The sequence below is a fragment of the Corvus brachyrhynchos genome, unplaced genomic scaffold, assembly GCF_000691975.1.
Source record: "Corvus brachyrhynchos isolate BGI_N302 unplaced genomic scaffold, ASM69197v1 scaffold961, whole genome shotgun sequence".
NCBI lineage: Eukaryota > Metazoa > Chordata > Aves > Passeriformes > Corvidae > Corvus > Corvus brachyrhynchos.
Window position 1 is genome coordinate 613,082 of NW_008236008.1, and position 26,536 is coordinate 639,617.

General features: G+C 42.0%; 2 protein-coding genes across 6 annotated transcripts in view; both read right to left on the bottom strand.

Annotated features, from left to right (window-relative positions):
* Window positions 1-8,196, bottom strand: part of CUNH8orf46 (chromosome unknown C8orf46 homolog) — a 17,328-nt gene extending 9,132 nt beyond the window's left edge. Inside the window, exons 1-2 of one of the 2 annotated variants that reach the window (XM_008632099.2) lie at window positions 8,034-8,196; window positions 5,039-5,094 (exon numbers count right to left, since the gene is read on the bottom strand). In XM_008632099.2, the coding sequence (XP_008630321.1) occupies window positions 5,039-5,094; window positions 8,034-8,100 (123 nt within the window). In that variant the 5' untranslated portion in view covers window positions 8,101-8,196. The remainder of the gene's footprint in view (window positions 1-5,038; window positions 5,095-8,033) is intronic. The other variant, XM_017731106.1, reaches the window with a different exon arrangement.
* Window positions 8,197-19,435: 11,239 nt separating this feature from the next.
* Window positions 19,436-26,536, bottom strand: part of ADHFE1 (alcohol dehydrogenase, iron containing 1) — an 18,168-nt gene continuing 11,067 nt past the window's right edge. For all 4 annotated transcript variants that reach the window (XM_017731118.1, XM_017731131.1, XM_017731136.1 and 1 more), the window contains 2 exons: window positions 24,385-24,542; window positions 19,436-20,767 (listed from right to left, as the gene is read on the bottom strand). In XM_017731118.1, the coding sequence (XP_017586607.1) occupies window positions 20,684-20,767; window positions 24,385-24,542 (242 nt within the window). In that variant the 3' untranslated portion in view covers window positions 19,436-20,683. The remainder of the gene's footprint in view (window positions 20,768-24,384; window positions 24,543-26,536) is intronic.

Below are 26,536 nucleotides of genomic sequence, written 5' to 3' on the forward strand. Positions count from 1 at the left end.
TCATACTTTGTTGGTGTTTTTCCACCCTTCCTTAAAGACTTGCTGCTGTCATACAGAGAACCACTTAAACAGGGTGAAGATCCAAACCAGCAAGGAAACAAGACAGATGGCAACTATTCAGAGTATTTCCTATTAGACTTACTTGTGTTGGAAGATCATGAGAAAAGCAGTTACTTGCATCTAACTGATGAGTGGTAGTTGCTGTCTACATGTTTTAGATATAAATATAGTTATTTTGTCTCAAGACTGAGACCAACAACTGACCGGCCCACTACTGGCATAGAAAAAGCCTTAATTCTATCTATTGCTCTGCCTTCTAACACACACTCAAGATAAAAACAAGACCCTATTCAAGTATGTCCCCTCACGCCAAATTGTCCATTTCCTCTAATTAAGTTTTAATTCAGTTTGCCATTAATCTGCAATATTCTGTGTAGGTGATTTTTTACACAGACATAAAACCACATGAAAACCCATGTTTTCCAAAACAGGAAAGAAGAAAAATCCCAACCTGACCACTTTTAACTCTTTTGTCTCCATGTACCCTCAGGAGTCTAGAGAAGGCTATACTACCTCAATCCTACTGACTAGTAGGATGAGGAGCAGAAACTGCCCAACAACAGGCAAAAATACTTCTGGAAAAGGCAGGTAAGGCAACCAAAGCCTAATCCAAGGCTGAACAGGACTTTTCTCCTATTTCTGTGGATTTTGACACACAGCCTAACACACTCTGTGTGCTGTAAACTACCTAAAGACATGCTCAGTGTTAAGTTAAAGTTAAAGGGACTACTGGTGTCCTTGAAGACAAACAGATGCCATAGGAGGCTGCAGCTGGCTCCCAGCTCTACTGATCACAAATCTGGAGCTGCCAAAAGAGCCAAGCCCCAGCACTGCTCCAATGTTTCTGAAACGAGGGTGATGCTGGTTGTGAGACGCCTCCTGTTGCTGCTTAAGCTGTTGGCATTGGCTCCCTCCAGCTGCCCCTGGACCAGGTCCAGCACCTCCCCATCCTTCTGCAGCAGCTCCTTGTAGGCTGCAGGCTCTTGTGTCCACACATGCCCTGACCACACAAACCTTGCAAGCTGCTTACCAGGGCATCACCCCCTTCACCACAGTGACACCAGTGGAGACACCTGTCTTCAGTACTAATATGATGAGACTGTGGCTGGCAAGGGTCTCTAATGACAGTCCTTGGAGTCTGCCTCGTGTGAACCGAGCTCTTCCAGCTTTCAAGGAACGTCACAAAGCTCATCTTTTCCCACCATCTCTGGAAAAATGCCCAGTGCTCTTGGACACACTTAGCTGGTGTGTGACAGAAAATGTCATCAAACCTCTGCTGCTGAGACACCTGAGGTCACTTATTTTGCATTGTCATGGAAAGAGCATTTTTGGTAAGTAGCATGCTGGCTGCAGTCACCTCTAACCCTGAAAGTGGCTTTTTTGATCAGTGTAAACCACCACGGACTTGAAACTTAACATTCTGCCTACATGTTGCACAGAATGAAATATGGCTTGGGGAAAAGAAGTAGGATTTTTATTTTGATTGATAGCAAGAATTATTTAGGCACATTGTCTATGTTTTTGAGATTCCTTGTTACATATGATGTCAGTAATGCCAAAATGCCTTCAAGCAGTAGAATCTGTATAAATAAGTTACAGTTTCATTTTCCATTACAGCTGGAGACAACAGTGCAGTCTCTATAACTGTAGTGGTTAGGTCCAAAATACTCATTACTTACTTATTTACCTTATGTGAGATAAGAATTAGGAGAAAGCAAAGCAGGCACAAAATTTAAAAGAATGACAATAACCCATGACAATAACATATCTTCAGTGAACATCTTTGCCGCATTTCGTTGTAGCACACTTGGGAGTTCCTTATCTCCTAATTCAAGATTTCACAGTGACTTTGGCTACCTCACCCATTACTGTAATATGTAAAGACTTATCTAGGTCAGGAAACTAAACCTGCTGTAGCTTGGTTTTGATCTAAAATGGAGCTGACATTTCTCTAGGGTACCTAGGGTAAGGCAGAAGGATCAACTGGGAGTCACTTTTCTTTTCTAGACATACCAGGAGATTTAAATCTGTGCAAATGACAGAGTCAGCCGAACTATGCGGAATTAGCAAACTGCTCTCTAAAAACCTACTGTTTTTAGAACCTGTAAATCCTTTGACTGGCCCAGTTTGTTTGCAGGACACCGACTCTGAAACCGGAGCTCAGCAAACTCTCTTTGCCATGCACGAGAGCACTGAGGCCTGGCATGCCTACTGTTGGAATTAGCTGTGTTAAGAGGGAAGGGGCACGGAGGACACAGGATGGTTGCAGAGAGCCTGTTCCAACCATCCTGATCCAGGACTTAAAATCCACTGCCAACCAACAACCATCCAGAAAAGGTGACAATGAAATATCTGGCTTTGGATAAAACTTTGAAAGTTAGAGTCTGGACAACAAAATGCGTGTTAGCGGAGAAAAATCCAGATTTGTAGAGTTAAGTTCTTCTTGATGGCCTAATGCTGAGCTAATTTTTAATTTGGCAGCTCTAGCATGCATAGGGATATTTTCTACTTTCTTGCAAAGTAGCCAGGTACTGGTGTCCAGACAGTTCTACCCAAGGGATTTTGGGGCTAGAAGAAGAAGGGAAGAGAAGGGAAGGATCTACTATCATTGGAAATAATTTTTAATAGGGCAATAGGAACTGCAAATATACATATTGGTGAAATGCTCAGCTAAAATAAAAGGTGTTTCCGCCTTTCTGTCACCCTCCTGCAGTCATTATCATGCTTTTGGGATGGGTTCTTGTATGTGATGGAAGTTACCCCCCACAGTCAGTAATTTGAATGTTAAATCGCTTAATGCTACACTGCTTGAGTATTTCTGCTGCAAAAAAAAAAAGTCTGGCAGATGTCCACGTTAGTTGCTATTTTTGTCCTTGCTGAGGATTAAAGTTGTGCATCCACTGCAATCACCAGAGCAGAAGACTGTATGTCAGCTGAGGCATTTTTACAGCTCTGACTGCAGGTGCAGATGTAAAAGTGAAAAATAAATAATCATTCTGAGACTTTTCTGTGGGTCTAGAAATTGGCAATCACAACTTCCTCACAGGCACGTCTATTCCAGTATGTGCAATTTATTTCAATGCTTACTTGTGAGCTGTAAGCAGCTGCATCCCACTGAAGAAGAGGAATGTCTAAGAGGTGACTGTGCCAGTCACTTTGGTTTGAGAGCCATCCTTGTTTTTGTAGCTGGAGCTGCAGACCATTCCTCAGGCTTGGTGCTCCCACTGCTAATGCGATGCTGCCTGCATCATGACTAAGAGCCAATCAAACGACATCCTTAATTGGGGTCAGGAAAACCCCAAAGGAAAAAAACCCCAATCCTCTTAAAATACAGCAACAAAACAGGGACTTTCTTATCTTATTTTCTTAGGCCTTTACGAGTACAGTGCTGCCACAGCAGCTGATCCAATCCAAATTAAATATTAGATGCTTCCATTTAGTAGAAACAACTATCTACTGAGATTTGAAACATGATAACAGACATAGAATTGCCCTTGATTTTGATGAAAGCCAGCTGAAAATTTTCAGCTGAATAGTTCTATGAGAAATTTTGTCAAAAAAAAAAAAAAAAAGAGGTGAATTATCTAAGCATTCTGTTTCATCAAGTCAGAATAGTTCACTTTTGGTTTGGTCAATTTCTGCTGTTTTTATATTACATGGAAAACAAAATACACCAAAGGTTTAACAAATAAAAGTGGGATATCTCAAAATGTCTTATTTTGAGTAACACTCCAGCAGTCTGACTCATCCTCATTTGGAATGAAGAGTAATTTTGAAATCTCCGCCTGAGCTGTGGGACAAAACCAATAAAACCAAGACCGTCACAATTTGGGAAAATACACACATGCATAGTTTCTACCCCAAAAAAATGACAGACGTGTTACTGACTCTTCCTGGGGACCACTTCAGGTGTCCTGTGATGTACTGGGATCCTGTGATGTGCTTTAATAACCAAAAGAGGGGATGGGAGTGAGTGTGGTGAGTTTTTTTTCCAGTGCACAGATAAGTGTGGTAATGAGGACTTACAGTTCTGTGGGGACATCAGGGAATCAGCAATACAAAGAAAAGGCTCTCTAAAAATGAGGATGGAGCTGGGAAGTAGGAAAGGGCATGGAAAAAGGAAAGACCGTGGAGCAAAATACTTCAACAAAGTGCTAGAGAGGAGACAGGTCTGTGGTGAGAAGAAATGCTTTGGTAGAAGAGTCCCAAACTTGTAAGAAGTACTTTGATATGCAGAAGAGACTGTTATTCCTGCAAATCAGCTAAAAGGATTGTAGAAGCGGTTGTGAATGGGTCAAGTAGATTTAAGGAGGGAAAACTGTCTCTGAAGGCAAGAAACCTCACACCCATGTGTGAAAGCACCCGAACTTGCAAGACATTTACTCAGAGCATGAAAAATGTTCGGTTATTTGAATCTGGGGGTGCCTCGCCTGCAGGGAGTGGGTAAAGCTTCCTCTGTGCCCTCTGCACTGGGGCTGAGGCAAGGGCAGGCAAGCACTGCTGGGATCAGGGGACAAAATTCCTCCCTGGATGGCTCAGTGCCAACCTTTAGGGTCGAAATTACAGTGTTTTTCTCCCGAATTCCCTAGGATACTGGCTGCTTGATTAACATGTGTACTGATATGATTTGTTTACTTTTCATTCCTGCATGTCTCTCTGGAATTATTGTGAAGGCTCTATGGATAAGAATTAAGTCTGTGATTCCCTCAGATGGCCAGTGTTGATAAGCCACTATGTTCATTTTGACTGGCTCTTCATGGCAAGACTGTAATTTTTTTTGTTTCAAAGCGCTTCTGTAAATAAACTGCAGCTTTACAAAAACTCGCCTTTCTGTTTTGCAGCCCACTCCTTGAATCAGACACTGATGCACTTCTTTACCCTGAAGGATCTGCTTCCTATTTACCCACAGCACTTTTAAGGGTAAGCATAGCCAACTAAAATTAAAAAAAATAGGGAGAGGAAAGGAGATTTTTCTTACACTCTTTGTCAGGATGTGCTGCGTAGCTTTGCCTCGTCTTCGGGCAGGACTACATGCTGCAAAAAGAAGAACAGGAACATGGTCAGGATGCTGTGGAGGTGGACAAGTGCCTCTAAAAGTCCTCTGTAAGAGCACACTGGAGGCATGGTGGAGAGAGGGGGAACAAGAAAGGGTTTAAGGAAGATTCCAGCTGAAACAATCCAAAAGAAAGTTTTCTTTGATGTCGTCTCAGAGACCATGCTCTAGCTATGGTCTAGCTATGGTCTAGCTACAATACAGACATCTGTGGACAGAGGGCAACAGCCTATCCCCAGTTTCTGCACCTCTCCCATAGGCTTCCAGGAGGACCACTCTTTCTCCTTTCTCAGTTTTGATCTGGCCTTCCACCTGCCAATATTTCAGTAGGAAATGAGTAGTGTATACATTAACTTGGAGACTATTATGATTTTTATCTAGTTATAGGCTTTATCAATAAGCTCAAACTCCCTCATGACATTATTTCACTTTTACTGCATGATGTCCAAAGCACAACCTTTGCACTAAGCCTAAAGTTTATTTTTCAATCCTCAAACTGACCCATTCAGTTCTTTAGCTTGGGACATTTTGCTTAAAGTCTGTTTCTCAATTTTATTTCTTAGATCCATGAAGACACCAAAATCATAGAACAACTAGCCAATAGACACACAGGATGCCAGGTCCATAAGCCAAGTTTTTGTCTGGACTGAAGCAATTGGTTTTGGGTGACAGTTTTACTGGACTAAGTGAAGGCTCTTTAAACTCTTGTTGTTTGAGTTAGACTTGAAACTGGCCTGAAAGACTGTGATACTCCCAGCTCTCCCTCTCATCATTTCTTACCCTGCCTTGTGTTCAGGCTACTGGAGCTGCAGGATTTAGCTGCCAGTGACAGAAACAGGCTTGCAAAAAGCTGCCAAATGTGGAGAATTAACTCCGTTTCTAAAGGCTGACCCTGGGGGCAAGGCACGTGAATGGGGGTTTCCTATTCAGGCTCTGTGTATAATCCAAAGGCTTTGAAGAGCCAGGAAGGTTTGTTATAGGATGATGGGTGACTCCTACTCCCCAGGTGAGCTTTCCTTGACGTTGTTGGCATACATTTAACTCCAGGACTCGCAGTGCTTATCGCTGCTATGTATTACTGTTTGCAGAGTTTTGGAGCTGTGGAAGCAGCTGGAGGTCATCCAAGGCTGCTTGTTACCGCAGCCAAACTCCTCTCCTCAGATGGCAGGAATAACAAGTGACTGGGCTTTCCAGGGCTCTGCTACAAGCAGAGCTGGCAGCGAGACCAAGGTCACTCTTCCTAGAGAGCCTGTGTGTGTCTAGCAGCCACCCCTCCACACCCCAGTGAGGATCTAAGTACCGAGCATTAGGACCCCACCAGAGAGGAAATTATGGCCTGTGCTGTGGCTGTAATGGAACTGGACAGGAACATGGGAGGGCCCCTGGGGCAGCCCATTGCAGCACAGGGCACTTCCACACTGAACTCATCACAAGTAAGTTATTTGCCTGCCCAGAGTGTGCTAAGCTGTCAGTACGATTATGGTCTGTTCTGCACGGTGTGGTATCCTCAGGGATCCTTACTGTCTTCTCCTGCAGGACACATTTTATATTTTAAACCATGGTGAGTGTAGGATGAAAGCCAGACAAACATAATGAAGGTGGTTTGGGGTTTTTTGAACCTAGGAATATGCTGTAAGTTGTTTATGAAGCAGCTTCCATCACCTTTACTTCTGGAATTTCACTGTGTGAGGACTAAACTAGTTACTCATAAGCAAAACACTCAAGTGCAGGAAAGTTTAGTGATGCAAGGAATTATCTATTTGTCTCTCTGGTACTTTAGGTATTTTACCACACAGTGTGAGGAGTACAGTTTTTAGAGATTTCTACCAGAAGCAAGTGCTGTTGTGCTGTTATAGCTGCTACCCAGGCTGTTGCAAAACGAACAACACATAAATGTGCCTAAGAGTAATAAATTTACCTACTTTCAGAGTACAGATGATTCACAGTCCCTCATCGCCTGTCATCTGCCAGAACGATGGCAAAAGGCTTACAGGGCTGAAGGAAGGCAAGGCATGAAAGGGAAGTCGCAGCACCAGCAAACATGCAATTACTTGAATAGGCATTGAAAGAAGGGTGAATCACAGAGGTAGCCAGAAGTGACCCACTTGCATGGGAATACAATGGCAGCAATGCAAACAGTGGAGCTGCGAGGATGTCCCTGCAAACACGAATTTCTGCAGAGAGTTGGAGAAGGAAGAGAATGTAGGTGGATTTGCCTGTAAAGGGATGTTTGTACGTACAGCCCGGCTTTCGGGCAACAAATACAATTACAGTAATGGTTCACTCTGTCATTTCCACTTATATTCCAAAATTAAGCAGCTGAGAGCTCATGCTCGCAGCTTGCAAGTAAGGATCTGATTTGGCCCCACAATTTGTTTTCCCTGCTTTTCCCTGCTTTCTTGTTGCTGAAATATGCAGCCATTGAGTTTAAACTAATTTGTTCAATCAAATGCAGGCTGGGCTTTGTCCGGTTCTTACTCTTCATTAGAAGCAATTAATGTTAATCATGCATTCATTTCCAGGGCATGGCTTTGGAAATGTTCCACTTATTGAGCCAGCAGACTTAAATTCAACATTCATGCACTTCACCCACTTCTAACTGCTTGCAGAACTTAATTCTCTTTTCTATTACACAGAAAAGCCACACAGTTGCAAGCTGTCACTTTAGCAGTTACCTCATAGGTACAGCAACACCGATTCCAGATCTCCCAATTTTGCCAGAGCAAAGATTTTACAGACCCATAATACTGAAGCACCTGCATGGATTAGCTCGAGAAAGCAGCAGTGAGTGCTGGGCTGCAGGCAGAGCACAGCACGGCAGAACAGATGAGCTGCTCACTTCAAACGTTTCCCCGTTGCTAATCATCCCATCCCTCTAAAAGACAGCACCGTAGCAGTTGTTAGATTTTGATGTACTCACATTTGGATGAAATCACAGTGGTGAAAACTTCTAAATTTTCATCGCTGCAGCTGTAAATCTGGTGCATTTTCCACCTCTCCCTACTGACTGCCTTTCAGCTTCATGCAACCGCTCTGAACTTCTGGTAAATAGGTTTCACTAATCCAATCTGGCTCTGTGATCATTGTCCAGATCTACAAAGGACAGACTGATGCTGTGATCTCATCTCATTCCATATTCTTCATTGCAACATTTTCTGCTCCCATCTGCCTTTCGATGAATAATATTAACACAAAGATTTAATTTAGCTGTTACTTAAGCCTCTACTCAGATAGGAGCATTTTATTTTACATTTCCTTTTACCAGTGTGAAGAAACCTCTGCAATAGAGAGCTAATAATTAAAGTCTAATCTATAGGCAAACAAATGTTTACAGAAGTACTGCAAGGATTTTTGAAATAAGTTCAGTTAAATGTGTACTTTAAAACATTTACCATAAAAATTTGGTCCCTATATATAATGAGGAGATGATTCTAGGTGTATTAAGAAAAGCATTTTGTGCTTTACCTTTTCATTTCATAAACAAATACTGGAATCCTGGGCATTTCAAAGTAAAATTTCAAAAGCAGATGTCTACAAAAGGCAGATGTGCATAGGTCTCCATGCCCCCTACACTTCTGTGGTTGCAAAGGGAGGGAAGGTGTCTCAGTCATAGATGGGTTCCTGACTAGATGGCTCTGGGGCCTAATCCCATATTTATGCACTTCAATAAAGGGGTTTCTTGCCAAAGCTTTTCATTTCTTAATACTCCCATCAGAAATTGTTCCTTTCCACCTCTATGAATATCATCCCCCTCAACTTCTGGTGACTTAATGCTGCCATGGACACCCAAGACAGAGAATTTTGGCTTGCAGGCTCCAGCAACTGATGTAGTTGGAGCACTTTCAAGTGTGAATAATGATATTAAATTATATCAGTCTAATGAATAGCCTTCATTACTACCACGTGTCTGTCTAATTAACACAAAAACAATTAATTAACACGTGTGCTGTCCTCTTCTATAGAGGTCTGCCACCAACAGTCCCAGATGGAAAGTGCCAGTGAACATGGGCTGTCACTGTCATATTGATGAACGTTTCTTATTTGAAATAATAAATATTGGTCAAATAGCCATCCTGAGCCTGGAAGCATTTTGGTTGAGTGGAAGGTATCGCTGTTTCAAGAAAGCAGTGAGCGAAGAGAAGCTGTTGTCACTTGTCACCTCCCAGGGCAGGCTCCTGCTGTCCAGGGGCAGCAAAGCCTTTGCGGGGCTGGCGGCATTGTCCCAGGAAGCCGCGCCGTGCTTGAAGCAGGCAGTGGGACGGCAATATAATCAACCAAAAGTTCAATTAGTTTTTGATTTATTGCGCCACATGTTCTGCTTGTATGACTGATGTCATTAACATCAGGCTCGGCTGGCGCATTCATCTGTCCCTGCCCGGCTGCCTCTGAAGGCGCACGCACTCAACAGATGGGGAGCTGCACGGGTGCGAAGGCAATTGTTTACCCCCCTATTGTCCCTGTGTCAAGCAATCAACCCAAATCCATTACCCACCGAGAAAAAGATCAGCGCACCGTCCATTCAGCCCTGAATGGGGCAGAGGCGGTTATGCAGGAGGCTTTAAAAGCTTTCAAAAGGATAAAAAAAAATAATGAAGACCAACACTGAATAGTCGATTAAAAAAAAAAAAAAAGCTATAACAAATCTAACCCCTCCTTTATTTCAGCTTCAGATATTCAGAGTTCTATGAGAAGAGGGGCACTTCTGGACCTAAGTCATTGTTTTCCTAATTCTAGGTATGACCTACAGATATTTTCAAATCATAGATGGGGTTTTAACATTAGAACAAGTATTGGGTGCTTCATCCTTTGAGGGTTGGTGGGATGTGGAAACTGAAGTGAGACTCTAGAGCTGGTTACCACCTGGCATTCACTGCATTACAAGGCAGGTACACACCTTTACAAGGCACAGGATGCTCTGGGGACAAATCACTGCACAGAGAGCTGATGAAAGGCACTGACATCACTTTCAGACAGAAAAACAGGGCTCAGGAGGACAGACATAATACTCCACAATATTCAACCTAGGAACTTGCAGAGCCACATCAGACAGCCTCACATGGTATTTCCCTCCAGCTCCCTATTCCAGTCTGTGGTAGGAGCAGAAAACCAAACAGTTTTTGACTCTGTGAATAATTTCTTTGTTCCCCAAACTAGATAAAATGTCTAGAAACCAGGCTCAAACCTTTCCTTCTCTGCTAAGGTGAAGAATAAGCTATTAACTTTATTCCCACAGTGCCACTGTAGCCATGAGAAGACCCTAAGAAGTTTTTGCACCGGGGCATGTCTTTGACCGGAGACTCCCAAGTGAACACGCAGAATCCAAATTCCTCCCTGGGGGCTGTGATACAGCAGTTTACCAAATACCCACTCTCGGTGTTGATAGTGAAGGATTGAAACATTTCCTGGTGCCAGAACAAGGTTACCAAATGTGAACAGGGACAACTGAGAAGGAGGAGGAGAACTCAGGGCATGAGAACAGACACCTGCTGTCTGACTAAACACCCATCTAACCTTATCTGCAGGTCTGGGACAGGGAAGATATTTGGAAATTTGGGTAGGAAGGAGGGAAAGGTGGAGAGAAGAAATGTTTGCTGAGGCTGAAAGGAAAAAAAAAACCAGCAGAAGTCGCATCAAACCTGGTAAAAATGGCAGAAAATCCCATAAACTGGTGAAATGTCTCTGAGGAGGTGGCAAGGGTGCTTTTTCCAAAGCCTGAATCTGTTAGGACATATTTGGAAGAAACTAGTGTAGATGCTTGTCCTGTTTACCAAGTATGCCAGAGCTGGTAAACTTGAAAGGAATCAAATGAAAAAAAATAAAACATGGTTATAAAAACTGTAATTAAAACTTTGAGTTAAGATAAGTATCAGAAACCTCTAGACCTTATTTTTCCTGGCCTCTGTGAACAAATGAATCCCTTTTCAATGCAGTATTCTTCCAGTGAAGTTGGTGGGAAGCAACCTGGTACTCAACATGTGCAAGGGGTATTGCCAAGGGATTCCCTGGCCCACAGAAGACAGTGCTCTTCCCAAGGCACGTCTCTGGCTTCTCCCTGGCTCTTGTACCTTGTTGCATAAGAGGCAAATCTAATCTGTACTGAGCCACTTGAGCCTATTTCTTGCTGTTAGCTGGGCAATATGATAAGGATAAACCCCATGTATTTTTGGAATAGGATTGGGTACCAGAGGGATGTGCAGATAACCATTTAAAAATAAGATGGGATAAAACTGCACATGCATACTGCAGGCATCTACCCTAAACCACTTCTGCATGATGCAATGCCAGCAGCAATTTTTGTGGAAGGAAAATTGCTTTGTTTCAGTTTAGGGCCACAGAATTACAACCACAAATAACTGAAAACCAACCATAAAAGCAAACGATAAAGTCAGTTCCTCATACATAATCTGTTATTTTTCTCTGAATGAAAGGAATAGAGAGACAGATACACTATTAGTAACTCCACCTCACACTTGTAGCAGACAGCAAAATTAGTTCAAAATTGAAGTACCACCGCACAGCTTAAAGGTCTGTGAACAAGTGAAGAATTTTCAAAAGTAACATGTGAATTTGCATCTGTCTAGAAGCTGCTGCAACAGATTTTTCCTGAATGGGAATAAGATTGAGGCATTCAAAAAACATTTTGAGCTTTAAATTCTCTACAGGGAACCAGGAGAGAGAGATTCAAGAGCTGTGCAGTTTGAAAAGATGAGTGCACAGGCTTCTCTGCTAACCAGGAAAGGAAATACCAGCCAGACCTGGAAAGTTATAGAAAGATATTGCAGAATTCTGAAAAAAAGGAAAAAAAAAAACAAACAAAAAAACCCCAACCACAAAACCCCCGGTTGGCTTCTCTTACAGAAGTTACATATAGATAATTGGGCATTCACAAATTTGCCCTAAGCTTGTAAAACACACTTGAGTAAGTCCATATGATGATTAGGTAGAAACACAATGCCCAGCACCACAAGGTTCCAGGCCTGCAGAGGTTGTGCCAACAGCAGGGATTGCACTAAGCCAGTATTAAAGCTAAGGCCAGGTTGAGCACGTGGAGGCTTAACAAGCTTTCGTATACTGGTCATGCACTGGTAATCCACAGAAAGCATTAAAAATGTCAACAAAGGAGCGATATGTCCAAACTGAGCTGTGACAACAATAGTTTATTAAGATGCTGATCTTTAACTACATTTGTCCTTGATTTATTAATTTTAAGCTGATTGACAGTGACGTCTTTATTCCCCTGATAAAGCACAACGATTTTTGGATAGGGTTCTTTCACTCCCAATTTTTTCCTTTAAAACATTTTAAGATTATTTGGACTATTCTCTCCTGCTATAAACATAACTGGTTTTGGGAAAACAAGAACATTAATCAAATCTTGTCCTGTGGTTCCTGGATTTAGGCAGTGGTAACCCTCTTGCTTCAACTGCAACTGCATACTCACACCATATGCAGTAAAACCTACTCTCGGGTAACCAGGCACAAAATATTTAGGATTTCTCCCATGGATAAGTCTAAAGAATAAGGCAACCTGAGCTGTCACCTTACATGTCTCTAGTGTGTCCTCACACAGCCATCAAGCTCCTTTTGCCACATGCAACACATGTGCTCCATGGGGATGAAAGGTCTTTGGAGGGTATCAGATGGCACTGCCTCCTCTGGGCTAAACTCTGTGTAAAAATGAGATTAAATTTAAAACAATGACCATCATTATTTGGACTCAGAGGCCACGGGACTAGAAACTTAGGAAGTAGAAGGTGCACTAAAGGCACAAAAGCAGGACCAAATTTAGGAGTCCCCTTTTGATCCAGACTTAAGTTATGCAGCCTGTGTGAAGAAGCAAGGTAGCACAGGAGATGGCACTGTGACAGAGGAGGCTTCAGAATTGCTGTGTCTTTGAAATGTGATTATTTTGAGGTATCTTTTGTGCAACCAGTATGTCAAATGACCATGAAGCACACAGGCAAGAGTCTGGAGCAGGGACACTCTGATGTCAACTATCCTAAACCAGTTTTTGCTGAGATGAGGCAATTTATCTGATCTTCCTGCTGGTTCAGTCTTTGTCCTCTCCACTGACGCTGCCAGTAGGGGTGTCAAAGATCTTCTGCTGTAAGCATTTGACTTGTTTGTAGGAATCTGATTAAAGTAGATCACCTCAGATAACAAGAGGAATTAATGCTGTAAATACATAAGAGAGGATTTTCAAGCTTATAAGCTACATAGAGGTCAGTACTTTTCAAGTCACGCAGCAGCCCCCGAGATCTCTGATTTTTGTAGAACTGATGATCTTTACTTGTCCTTTTCCTCTGTCCTATTAGCCTTTACACTTAAGCATTTGCCTTTATTAATTCGGTTCTACTTGCAATCTGTTCAGTTGCTCTGTCCACTACTAGGAAAGTACCATACAGAGCTAACCCTGGGAGAAAAAAAAACCCAAAAGAGAACAGGAAGGAGTTTTTGTGGGCGTTGCTATGGACATGGCACATTCTCCTTAATAACAAAACACAAGTCTAGAATCCTCATCCTTCAGGTCTTTTAAAATATTTTTTTAAATCGTATTCTCATCTTAGATGTCCCCCTGAAGTCTGATGTTTCTGTATCCTCTCAACTCCTAGATTCCTAGATCCTAGCACTCCAACTTTTTTCTCTGTAATGTGTAACCATGTTATATACTCAGGCTCAACACCTCAGCTGTGAACAACTGTACTCATATGTCTGCACACACACCAGGTTTTCCCAATGCCTGGCTTGCTGTGTGCATGCTGATGTCCCTGGTGAAGGACATGCTCAGACCTTTAGTGCCCATCAGCCAATCCTGTGCTGCCTTTGTCTGGCACATTGGTGTTTTTAGCTCAGCTCTGTTGGGCAGGCCCCCAAATTGGGCTTTACGGTTGGTGACATTATAATTTCTGACATGAGAAGGCACAGTTACCCTACTATCAAAACCTGCCCACCAGCTCTGTGCTCAGTTTTACCAACTGATGAGTCCTAACTTTAGGTCTTCCATTTAAAATACAAGTACAGTAGGTATGAAGTACTCCAGCTTGACCACACCAAGAACTAAACTTGGGAGATGGTTACATGAAAGCTGTGGGACGTGACATTCGAGGATGTCCTAAATGCAAGTGGTGCCACTGTGACTGTGCCTGAATGAGACCTGTGTGCTCCAGAGGCAGAAGCAGCAGAGGCTGCAGCCCTCCAGAAGGGAACACCAAAATGCCACTGCTCACAGCACAGCACTGGCACGGCTTCAATCCTTCCTGGAGAGGGACTGATCCACTGCAACAGGCGTTACAGGGGCTCTGAGATTTTAGTAGTGCAAGGCAAATGTAATTCAGGCTGTTCATGTTAATTCCCATTTTTCGCTGCTTGGATAAGCACCTGGTGACAGCTTTCATGAGGCAGGGACCTGTCCATTGGAAAATGGATTATGACCACCAACTGTTGCACATAAACTGCCGAGCAATCATCTAGCGGTCACTAGTGAGACACCATAGGTCTGTGCTGGTGACCCAGAGGTGAAATTACTTGCTTTGTCTGTCTGAATCCCTGAAGCATTCAGACCCTGATCAGGGGGGAAGTTCTGATCTAAACCACCATTAATCTTTCTTAAGGTGAAAAGGTCAGAAGAGCAAGTTATTCAATGTTAACTGTTTTGGTTTTTTTATGCCAGCAAAAAAGCTTTTTTATTCCCAATGCTGTCTTAAAATATACAGCAACAGTTAAACATCCAAACTTTCAGAGTCATTTTTTGAAAGTGAGGTCAGCTTTTAGATAAATGACAAAGACCATACACAGTGTCAGCCCCCCACAGCTGTGTCCATAACTATAACAACAATGCCACACAATGTTGTCCTTAAATCCCATAAAGGCAAGCAACAATGCCAGAGAATGAAGCGATAATGTATTGGAGCTGCTGACAATCAGTCTTTAACATGTGTTATCCATTTGACTGCAGGTGTAAATCAGCATTTCAATGTCAACTTGCTAATTTAAGGCTGTATGGTCAAACACTCAGAGTACCCCAGAAAAAGCACAAGTACACTGTTAAAGTAGGTCAAAGTCACTGCAAGTCAGAGGAAAAGTTCCCCATCAATAAACCAGTTTGGGCTATGAGATATGTATTTCATGATGAAGTAATACTCGATTAAATTAAACATTTAATGGGAGCTCAGACTACAGTGTTGGCACTACCAATATTCCTTTGCTGCTCAGCTGACTTTGGGGGTGTGTACTGCCAGTGTTTGTGGCTGAGGAACCAAGCTGTGTGGCTCTACAGGGTGACACGAATCAACATGTGAATTATCTCCAAAAGATACAAGTCACATTTCCTCTGCTTTCACTTCACTATGCCACCACATGGATGTAAATTAATTTTCCCTTTTAATTCTCATGTTCAGAGAAATAAGGAAAATATCTGCTGCCATTTGTTGCACTTAAGAGTTCTCTGAAAATGGGGTACATGTAATTTTTCAATAGAAATCAAAGACTGAAAGTATTTTTTTCATCCCCCTCTCTTATTACTAGGAAAGTGGTTAACTTAAGGACCTGATTAACATTCCATTGAGCTGTGTCAAATGGTTCTCCCTCTTATTTTTTGTTTGGACATTTTCTACCAACTCACTTGTGGTAGTTTTTTCAGTACTATGGAGAAAAAAGGAATCTGAATGGCATTTCAGTGGGTTAATGGAAGACTAGAACTGGCAAAGTATAAAATTGCATTCAAAAATTTTGCATCTAAGGGAACTGTAGCCTTCTTAATGATAACCCAGGTGTGGGGCTTTTTTTTTGGTCTCACTTTCATTGAGAAATTCAGAGCAAACCGTAGAAGCTTCTGCTTATTCTCATGGACCACTACATCTAAAAATTATGCACTAAACATTTTATGATAAACTGACCCTGTGCGATTCCTCACATGTACACTGCAGGTAAACAGAAAGGTTGAAGAATATGCATGTGCAAAGAGAGCTGAGACCTCTGCAAATTCAGTCACTGACAGTCTTGTCATACCACTGCTCAGAGGAACCTCTTCTTCTATAGGTGTCTGGGTGTTATGTCAAAGATTAAATCAGATCTTGAGGCAGGATTAGCAGGGGTGGGAAGGTATGGAAGACCCTCTTCTCACCGCTCAGGGATGACACTGCAGCAGAGACAAGCAGCTTGCACAATGCTGTGTGAGTTATGGCTGCTGGAGATATCAGGAAAATGGTGGCATCACTTTCTGCATTCTCTAGCTGGTGCTTGGATTTAAATTAAGTTCATTTTTATTTAGGAAGCACGCAGGGATGGTCTGAGGAAAAATGGAGACCCTTCCTTTAGGCTTTCTGCTGCGTTTCATCAGGATGCCCTTGTCCCCTCTGCACAGACACGCTCAATGCAGTGATGGATTTGTTCGGATGGAGCTGTTGAATCCAAGGCACACTGCACGTGTCCTGGAGCACAGTGATGCTTAAGCAGATTTACTCAGGGGTTATGGAAAGGGTCTAGACAGAGCTTGGCTGTGTCCCTTAACCATTGCTCTTTTTCATCCATTTTTTCAGGTCTCAGGGAGATGCAAAGCCAACCACAAGATAGAAGATGACAGCCATGGCACAAGACAGTGCAACAGAAATGAGCATACACACTAACTTACCTGTAGTTTCTTCCAAGTTTATTCACACAGGATGATGGTGAGAGTTTTTTAAGATTTAGGCATGTTAGTTACACTGTTTTTTGCTTCATTCTCTTTTTAACTGCTGAGAAAATCAGCACCGGTATGGGAAAAGGCAAGGGAAATTAGGGGATGGACAAACTAATGTACCAGCTGGTCACAGATCTATAAATCCCAAGCAGCAATCCTGCAGGCTCTACCTTGTGAAGTGAGTGGGTTTTCCATTTGGTACTCCAAATAAAACTATACCTGCTGGTAAACTATTTTCACCAGCACTTCATATGCACTTCCTCATACTTGCTCCCCAAAGCTAATCTAAGCAATGTAGATGGATTGAGTGAGTAATCACATGGGCCAGGTTTTAGGTTGTGTTTACCTGTGCAGACTTCAGAGAATACAGAGTTAAATGCTGCTCTCAAACACTTTCAAACAAGCTTAGGTTTATTTTTGTTATTTGCATTTCAGCATCATCTAAAGTAACAGAGGGGTTACTATCACAGAGGGTTTGAGTAACAGAGCAGTAACAGGGGCCACAAGAACAAGCCTCCCAGATTTCACACACATGCCCAATCACCACTGGGCACACACAATTACAGTGTTACCCCAGCTCCCCACAGAAATACCAGTACAGACTAATTGAGTAAAATAATATGTGAAAAATCCTACGTATCTGGGAATAAAACAACCACTGCCCAGGAGCCAGGGTGTGGCACCCTGTCACTATTTGAAAGACAGCATTCTGGGGCAACTTGAGCTCCCTTGGTTCTTCCTCAGAAAATCTCTACACGTAACTAATAATTGGCAGTGGAGACTGATGTCCGTGAGAGAGATTTTTACATGTAGCTGATGTCTCTTGAGAGAGATTTCACAACAAATTTAAGCCAGTTGAAGACCTTGATGCTGCCAAAGAGGTGTGGAAAACAGAAATGGCCCTTCTTACAGCACCATCTGCTTAGGTTAGGTTAGGTATTACATAACCCCCTTTGTCTCATCTGCAAAATATGGGCATCAAAGGGGGTATTTTAAAAACAATCAGGAGCTGCAGGTTACCAGGTACAGGAAGTTAAGTGTGAGGTTCTGGCAGTTGAAAATGCAGCCTGCCAATAACTGCCATACTGGCATAAAAGGCAGATAAAAAGTGTGCTGGAAGAAGTTATCCTACCTCCCTAACTAGCCCATCAAAGTACTTTGCTGCAGTGATGAAATCACATGCTGCTCAGTTCCCCAGAAAGTATATTCCCCCCAACACAGCATGACTGCCATGAATTAGGCTCCTGGACAAAAACATTGTCTCTTCTTGAATCTGTACTGCTACTACAGACTGGATAAAGACAGAAGTGGAAAGACAAAACAGGCCAAAAGTTTATATAGAACCATAGGATGGTTTGGGCTGGAAGGGACCTTAAAGATCATCTAGTTCTACCCTCCCTGCAACGGGCAAGGACACCTTCCACTAGATCGAGTTGTTCAGAGCCTCATCCAGACTGACTGTGAACAACTGGGTTTGATAAAAGGTTTTGACAAAAAGGTTTTTTTCCAAACATGGCAGCTTTGCACAATATAATAAAGCGAATCCCTTGCTATTACAACATCAGGCTTCATGATAGAGATATTTGTGGGCAATTTCAGCAGAGGGAAAGGTTCAGAAGGACCTTGGAAATCACATGTGTACCACACAGTGGCAGTGCAGTCTTATGGCCACCAAACCCATTCTGATGCTAAAAATAACCAGTCTTCAACGAGTATCCATCCACCTATTTTTACAGCACTGAAACAGATTCAGTATCAATATCCAGTACACTCTGTCCTCAGATTCTAGGACAGCACTAGTTTGATCAGGCAAATACACAAATGCAAAGGTGTAAGCATAGAGCTTTCTACTTCAACAGCATGACTGAAAAGTGCTCCCTCCCCAGCAGAAAGAAATATGCACACCAGAAATCACAGGGTTCTTCTCTCATTTGTCTTGTGCTGTGGTAGCTGCATGAATCAGATGCTGACAGAGTCCAACATGAAGCAGAATCCGATTTAAACAAACTGTGTACACAACCACGTGAACTTTTTAAATGCAGGAAAACAGTATTAAAATTTTAGTTTCCTCTCTCCCTTCCCCACTTCCCTTTCTCAGTTGACAGTCAACCAGCTGGCTAGTTCTACCCTCCCTGCAACGGGCAAGGACACCTTCCACTAGATCGAGTTGTTCAGAGCCTCATCCAGACTGACTGTGAACAACTGGGTTTGATAAAAGGTTTTGACAAAAAGGTTTTTTTCCAAACATGGCAGCTTTGCACAATATAATAAAGCGAATCCCTTGCTATTACAACATCAGGCTTCATGATAGAGATATTTGTGGGCAATTTCAGCAGAGGGAAAGGTTCAGAAGGACCTTGGAAATCACATGTGTACCACACAGTGGCAGTGCAGTCTTATGGCCACCAAACCCATTCTGATGCTAAAAATAACCAGTCTTCAACGAGTATCCATCCACCTATTTTTACAGCACTGAAACAGATTCAGTATCAATATCCAGTACACTCTGTCCTCAGATTCTAGGACAGCACTAGTTTGATCAGGCAAATACACAAATGCAAAGGTGTAAGCATAGAGCTTTCTACTTCAACAGCATGACTGAAAAGTGCTCCCTCCCCAGCAGAAAGAAATATGCACACCAGAAATCACAGGGTTCTTCTCTCATTTGTCTTGTGCTGTGGTAGCTGCATGAATCAGATGCTGACAGAGTCCAACATGAAGCAGAATCCGATTTAAACAAACTGTGTACACAACCACGTGAACTTTTTAAATGCAGGAAAACAGTATTAAAATTTTAGTTTCCTCTCTCCCTTCCCCACTTCCCTTTCTCAGTTGACAGTCAACCAGCTGGTTGACTGCTCAGAAGGTGCACGCTCATTCCCACACTTAATCACTGCTCCCCGTGGGGCATTGTGCAGCCAAATGCTTCACCACCACTTTTTAATATTGAACCACAGCACACAGCCACTTCCTCAAGCTGGTGACTGCACTCTGAGGGACAGCACCTGCAGGAGCTCAGCAGAAGCAATTGATTCACAGCAAAGAGAGATACAGTTGAGTGCTTCCTTCCACAGAACACAACAGGAAAAGGGAGATGTTGCCTCCAGAGAGACAGAATGATCCTGATGGATGCTGTCTTGCTGTTATATGGTTCCTGTTGAGTATGTGATGATGCTTTACTCCAGTTTTGCTCCTCTGATGAACACCTCATATCAACCATAAAAGGAAAGATAAATACATGACAATTCTAGAGATTATAAGAGGAAAGATAAATATATGACAAAATATGTCAGAATTTTAACCCAAAGCAAATTTTCAAGCAGCCTTTTCCAAACAGCTAAGAAGTGTGTACATTTTTCTTAACCAAACAATGAAAAAGTGCCCCAGTTCAACAGCCTTCTTAGCAAAGCCAGATGGTAAAAAGATGATAAAGCAGAACAGAATACAGTAAGCTAACATTTTCTGCAGGGAACTTCCCCTCCCTAACTATGACCTTCATTATTTCTTCACTAGCATGACTTTTTAAAACAAAATAATGGATAATTTAAATAGAAGCATAATTTGCAAAATGGTTTGAAATATCCCTTAAAACCTTTTTCCACCTTTGACCACCTCTAAAGCACAAAAAAGCCTTCAGTAATGCAAGAAATCTGCTCCAACTTTTATGCAAGTCAATACCACTGACTACTCAGCAAGCAAGAAACCACAGTCAAGTCCTCACTTCAAAGCACTGTTTAGTTAAAGATGAATTACGTGACTTTTTGGCAGTGTACAATGGAACAGAAGTCAAAGGTACCCAAATTCTTCCATGCTCTAAACAAGTTCAGTCCCATATCTATGAGAACTCCCTCTGTGTTAGAATAGACCACACTTTCCAGAACAAAATGTTTAAGCTAATAAAGTTTCATGGAAGCCTCAAAGAGAGCAGATAAGTCTTCTTCTGTTTGGGGACGTGGTGATAGTTTGGTCACTCTCTCCTGCAAGATGAAAGAAAAACTGGATTATACATGGATACCAATAAAATTAATCAAACAGTAGCTGAACTATGTGTCTCTATACTAACATCCTTCACAGAGAATAACAAGGTTTTGCAAAGAAGTAATCAAGTAATTAAGGCTGAAGCATCATCAACTGTACAGTACTTCAAGACCATATTAGCTAAAATTTCCTAGAATTAAATACACAGAAGCAAGATCAGAATGCTGTTCAGTTGCAGAGTCAAGCACTGCAAACCTGGGCCTTCTCCATCGCAGATGTCAGTACACTAGAGGACATTATCCTGGGAATATAGTCCATTTTAAAATTCATTTGCCAGCATTGAACTAGGAGTTAGAGTTTTAGGGACCAAGACTTTCAAAATACAACATCTCTCAAGGCCCAGGAGCTGCTGTAAATGGGGAGAATAAACAGCACTTGTAAGTTAGACTCTGAAAAAGAAACACAGCAAGGGACAGTATGAAACTGCTTAATAAACAGCCCCACACCTCTGAGTCAGAACACAAAGTAGTTGTGGTCAGTCTTCATTTGGACACTGATTCAACAGAATTTTCAGGTGCTAAAGCCCCACTGACTGAAATGAAACTCAGGTATGTGCTTCATTGCTCTGCTTGACAAAATAACCACAAAGGTAGGGCTGCAATTTGGAAAAGCCCCGTGCTACTGAGGATGAGGAGCTGTGTTAGTGTAGGTACCCAGTTACTGCAGAAACATTCAGCTGAAAGGGCCTAACATCAGTGTACTCATACTGGTTATGACTAGAACTTTCATGTTTTCAACAACCAATGATTTTAACATTTATTAAAATACTGGGGAGAGTTAGAAATGTCTGCAAAGTCCAGGCCTACACTAGGAACACATTATCTTTAGATGAGGTGTGTTTTGGCAAGAGAGAGTTTCTTCTGCTGCAACCTGTTCCAACATCTCCCTTGTGGAAGATGCTGCCCTCCAGCTTTAAAGTTTCGCCCCTTTTTTCACATGTCAGACAGTGGGTATCATTTGCCAAGGTCCTTGCCTCAGGCACAGGGTGGGATGCAGAGGAAGGGACTCCCCCAGTGCCCTGCCTGGGCGGGAGGCTCAGTGGAGCCCCTTGGGAGCAGAGCACACCCCACTGCCCAGGGTGACGCTGCAGCACAAGGCTGCAGCCGCTGCACTTCCCCCCAGCCTGCGGGATGCGATTTGTGGGCATGCTGGATGTGGTTATACAGCAAGCGAGGCCACCACACTGCAAAATCAACGTGAAAAAGTGGTCTAGCACGGTGAGGAAGCCAGCTGTGAGGTATTCACAGTTCATAATCATGGTTAGCATGGCTTGTGAGGAGTCTGAAAAGTGCAGCTCTGCGTGCATAATTTTACCTACAGAACAAGCTCTACTGGTGCATAAGTAGCAATCAAATGGTACCTCTTCCCCCATCCCTGACCAGTGCTGCTACACAAAGAGATCCAGGCAAAGAGAAGACTAAGATTCTTCCATGCAGTTTTGAAACCAAATGGAAAATTCAAATAGCACTAGGGCAAAAGTGTGTTGCTTTTTCAGACTCATAATATGCGTAATATAATAACACAGTGCTCAAGTATTCATAAATTCATCAGGCTTATATTAAGACACTCTGGGCCAAAGCCAGTTTTGCAGCTCTGCGCACTGAGATGTCCAGGGTTATCTGTAAAATCACACTGGGTGACAGGAGACAGCCAGCCTGACAGCCTGACAGACTGGAGCATTTCCCAGCTCTATCGACAGAAGGCTGCAAATGGATGCTCCTCCCGTATGCCTCGACACAGAGGCACCAGCACCACCTCTGCACAAGGCTGCTGATATTTGCTGGTGCCCAGACAGCAAGGCCCAGGCTCCCTCAGTCTGACTCAGTGCATTCTGGTCTCATGCCAAACCGAGCAGCTCCGGACTCATCATTCTGGCTCAGCCCCATTGTAGCTGCCTCCGGGACATCTGCAGGGGGTGGGTGACAGAGAACAGCCCTTCCACCATCTCTCATTTTCAGTGCCCCCATCTCCTCTCAAACACCACCACAGGGCCAGCCACCTTGAACCATGAGACAGCATCTTCTTTGCTAGAATCACTGCTGTCTGTAAATAAGATCAATTTCAATAGACTCACTTAGGAAGGAAAATAAAACTCTCTTTTAACTTCAAGCATAGATGTCTGTCCCAAGAGAGCTCCCACCCCAAATCCCAACAGTCAGATTACTTTTTTCCCTGCAGTCTGCACTTCAGAGCATGGAATATACTTTGCAAACTTCTTAGTGCTATCACCACTGCACCACACTGCTTTGCTGATGTGAACGGGCCATTGTTATATTACAAAGCAAACTTACTGCAAGATGAAAGGTAAAGAAATGATACAAAAATATAAACTGTATGGATTAACCCTGTGGTTATTAACAGACTATTATGGAACACTGATACGTTTTCATCATGTTACATCTGATATGAAAAAATAAGGGTTGAGAAATTATTAGGTCATCTCATTTTACACAGTACAATTAATCACCGATGCCATAAGATGACAGAAAAACCCTTCAACATCTTTTGGTGAAGAACCCTCCCCCAGCTATGCAAAACTTACATTCAGTGATTGTTTTAAAGAAACATGTTTATCAAAAAAACCCCTCCAAATGCCCCATAACAATGTACATGCATAACCTGCTTGATGGGTGCTCAAAGACCTTAGTTTTCTTCCTGGCTTTGCCACTACTCTGTTGTGTGTGATCCTAAAGAGTTGCACCTTTGTGTCACTTTCTCAGGTATAAAACAGGAACATTAATATTTGCTGTTAATGTAACTGCTCTGAGTTGCTCTGAGATTAATGAATGAGAAGAACTATACAGAATCTCCTGTAAAAAGTGAATATCTTTCGGCCTACAAAATTTTCACTTTCTCCATGGTATATATTTCACTTGCAACTTGGTGGAAAACAAATACTAGGTCCATAGCATTTGAATAAAACTGTCTTTTTATAAGGAAGACACCGGATTTTGCTTTAAGAGTGGTGTGTTGCTCTTTGCAGTGTCTTTGTAAGCACTGAAACAATAAAGGGTATTACAAGTTTAATCTATATCATCCCAGGGGACCTTATTTCAAATTCTGATGGGGGTCAATGGAACAAAAAAGCCATCTGCGAAGAAAAATGCAACTTCTCAATATGGAAAGTTTAATGCAAAGTGAGTTTGGTCATTCTTACCAGATAGCACTCAGTATTAAGGCTTTATCTATAGACCACCTGCATACATAATTAAGAGAGGTAGTTATGAAAAAACAGTATCTACTACAAAGATCAAAGGCCTATGAAAAACATCCTCTTTTTAAAAACTGTAACATTAAAAAAACCTCCTTAGCCAAACACTTAGCCCTTTTTTTCTGAATCCATGTGAAAACTGCAGCATGCACTCCATACCACTGAAAAGAAAAACCTAAACTGTGGAGTGAAACAAAATACAGTTGACTATCTATAATTTTCTCAATTTAAATAGTTTTCATGTAGGAATAGAAATAAAACTTGCTTGAAAAGAAGCACTTCTGCTTTTGCCCAAATCTGTTCTATTTTATTTGACAAGAAAAACTGTTTTGCTCTCTGTCTTACCTGAGGCAGAGTGCCTTTGACTAATGCAGGGATGTCTGCTTTGGAATAACCAATTGCAGCTAAGCCATCATCAACATTCAGATCAAATAGGAATTTCCGGAGTGTGTCTGCCAAAATAAGCCCCGCATCTTTGATTCTGGCAGTGCGGATGTCAGCTCCTAAAATAAGACATAATGCCTTGACTGTAGGGTGGAGAGAGCAGAGGAAGCCTGTCCTGGACTTAATTTAATCATAATATCAGCTGAATACATATCCATACATAACAGCCACTGCCCTAAAAGCAACATGAAGTAAAAAGAAGAATCAGTCTTCATTTTACAGTTGGAATAGTTTGTGAAAGGTGAAATACAACAAGATCAGAAGCAGGCTAACTGCTGCCAAAAAGACTAACTGCCACATGAGGTTAACTTCCTTTCCCTCTGTGCTTACAGGGAGAAGCACTTTTCAGTCTGACTAACTGTTGGGAGGAAAGAAGCTAATGCATGAACGTCAGTGGTATTTATTTGTATGGACAGTGTGCCAAATGCTAACTTAATTTTAAGGCCTTGAGTTTGCTGACATCTAGAGGACTGTTCTGTTCAATTACACATTCACAGAGAGGACCACAGCATGCAGGCTGAAAAGGCAGGAGACGGCAGGGCAGCTGTTCAGGGGGTTGAGTAAATTCTAAATTTATTGCTGTTTGAATTTGCGCTGACTTCTGCAGGGTACTGTAGAACTGACGAGAAGGAACTGCTCTCTTTGAAACATATACTGAACAGTAATGAAAACATCAATATAAAATGAAAGATTACAAATATTTCTTACAGAATAGCTGGTGTCCCCTTCTTCAATGAATGTTCAGGACTTAGTTAAAAGTAATAATAAAAGTATGTCCAGACAGGAGAACCAAGTTCCTCCATATGATTTCTTTCAAAGTAACCCGAGCTAAATTGGTTCTCCGTGTAACCTCAATGATGTTACGCCAGAACTATGTTAGGTCCAAGTGCCTTACTGAGAGATGAGTAAGAGCAATACATAGCTACAGGCAAAATATTTCCTGTGATCCTCATGCAGCTCAGTGTAACATTCAAAGGGAGTTAAGTGAACAGGAGACCTACAAGCTCACTTGAAGAGCTCAGATACTCAGATAAGACTGGCAGTAATGTAGCAAATAATGTCTGGGAGAAACTGATGAATAAGATATGACAGTCTTGTACAAAGTCTTGTGCTATTGGGACTGTGCCATGAAGTCTGAGTTTATCGTGGGTTTTGCTGTGAAGGGGTAACTAGAACATAAACCCTATCTTCAGATATTAAAGTAAAAGGAAAAGGGAGGAGGGTAAAACACGACAGTAAATGTGATCGGCAGTTTTAAAATATTGCTATAGTTCTAGTACTTTCTTTTCATTCAACCTAAAAGATACATCAGTCTTTGATTGCACTTAGAAAATTTCTGGCCACATGTACACCTATTTCAACTGTATTAGAATCCACCCAGGGAGGTATTAAGCTTTTTCTGGCTGTACCCAAATTCACAGCTGTACATACACACAACATAACTATTTAGTAATCTGCTTCATGTCATAAAATACCTTCTTAGTCATTGCATTTGGCAACATGACAGATTTGAATCAGCTACTGTAGTCAGTTGGACTCTGGACTGGACTCAGAAGTAAACACCCCAGATGGGAATTAATAAATTCAGTTCCACGTGACATGTTTTCAGCAGAGTCTCTTTACAGCAAGGCACACAATGACGTAGTTATAATTTCTACTGAGAAAATTAACAGAACTTTTAGAGACAGAATTTATGGCAGCAGTTAGTACCACAAAACTTAAAGGAACTGCTTTTCAGTCTTTTGTTTTAAAATCAAGAGCCAGAGCTGAAATTTTTTGATATGCTGTGCTGACCAGTTATCCAGACACATTTTCTTCATCTAATTTTAGTTGTGTGTTATTGCTGTAGGAACACAGACATTTATTCGCTTAGTATATGATTCCAGCTAGGTTTGTGTTTCGGTTTTGGCCATAGGCAGGACAGCATACTTTAGAGGAAGCCTGAACAACCTCACAGACTGTTTATGAAATAAACAGAACTTTCACCCAATGTAGTTTTTCTGACCATGTTGTTTTACACCCTCTTTAAAATACTGTAATATTTTCATTGTCT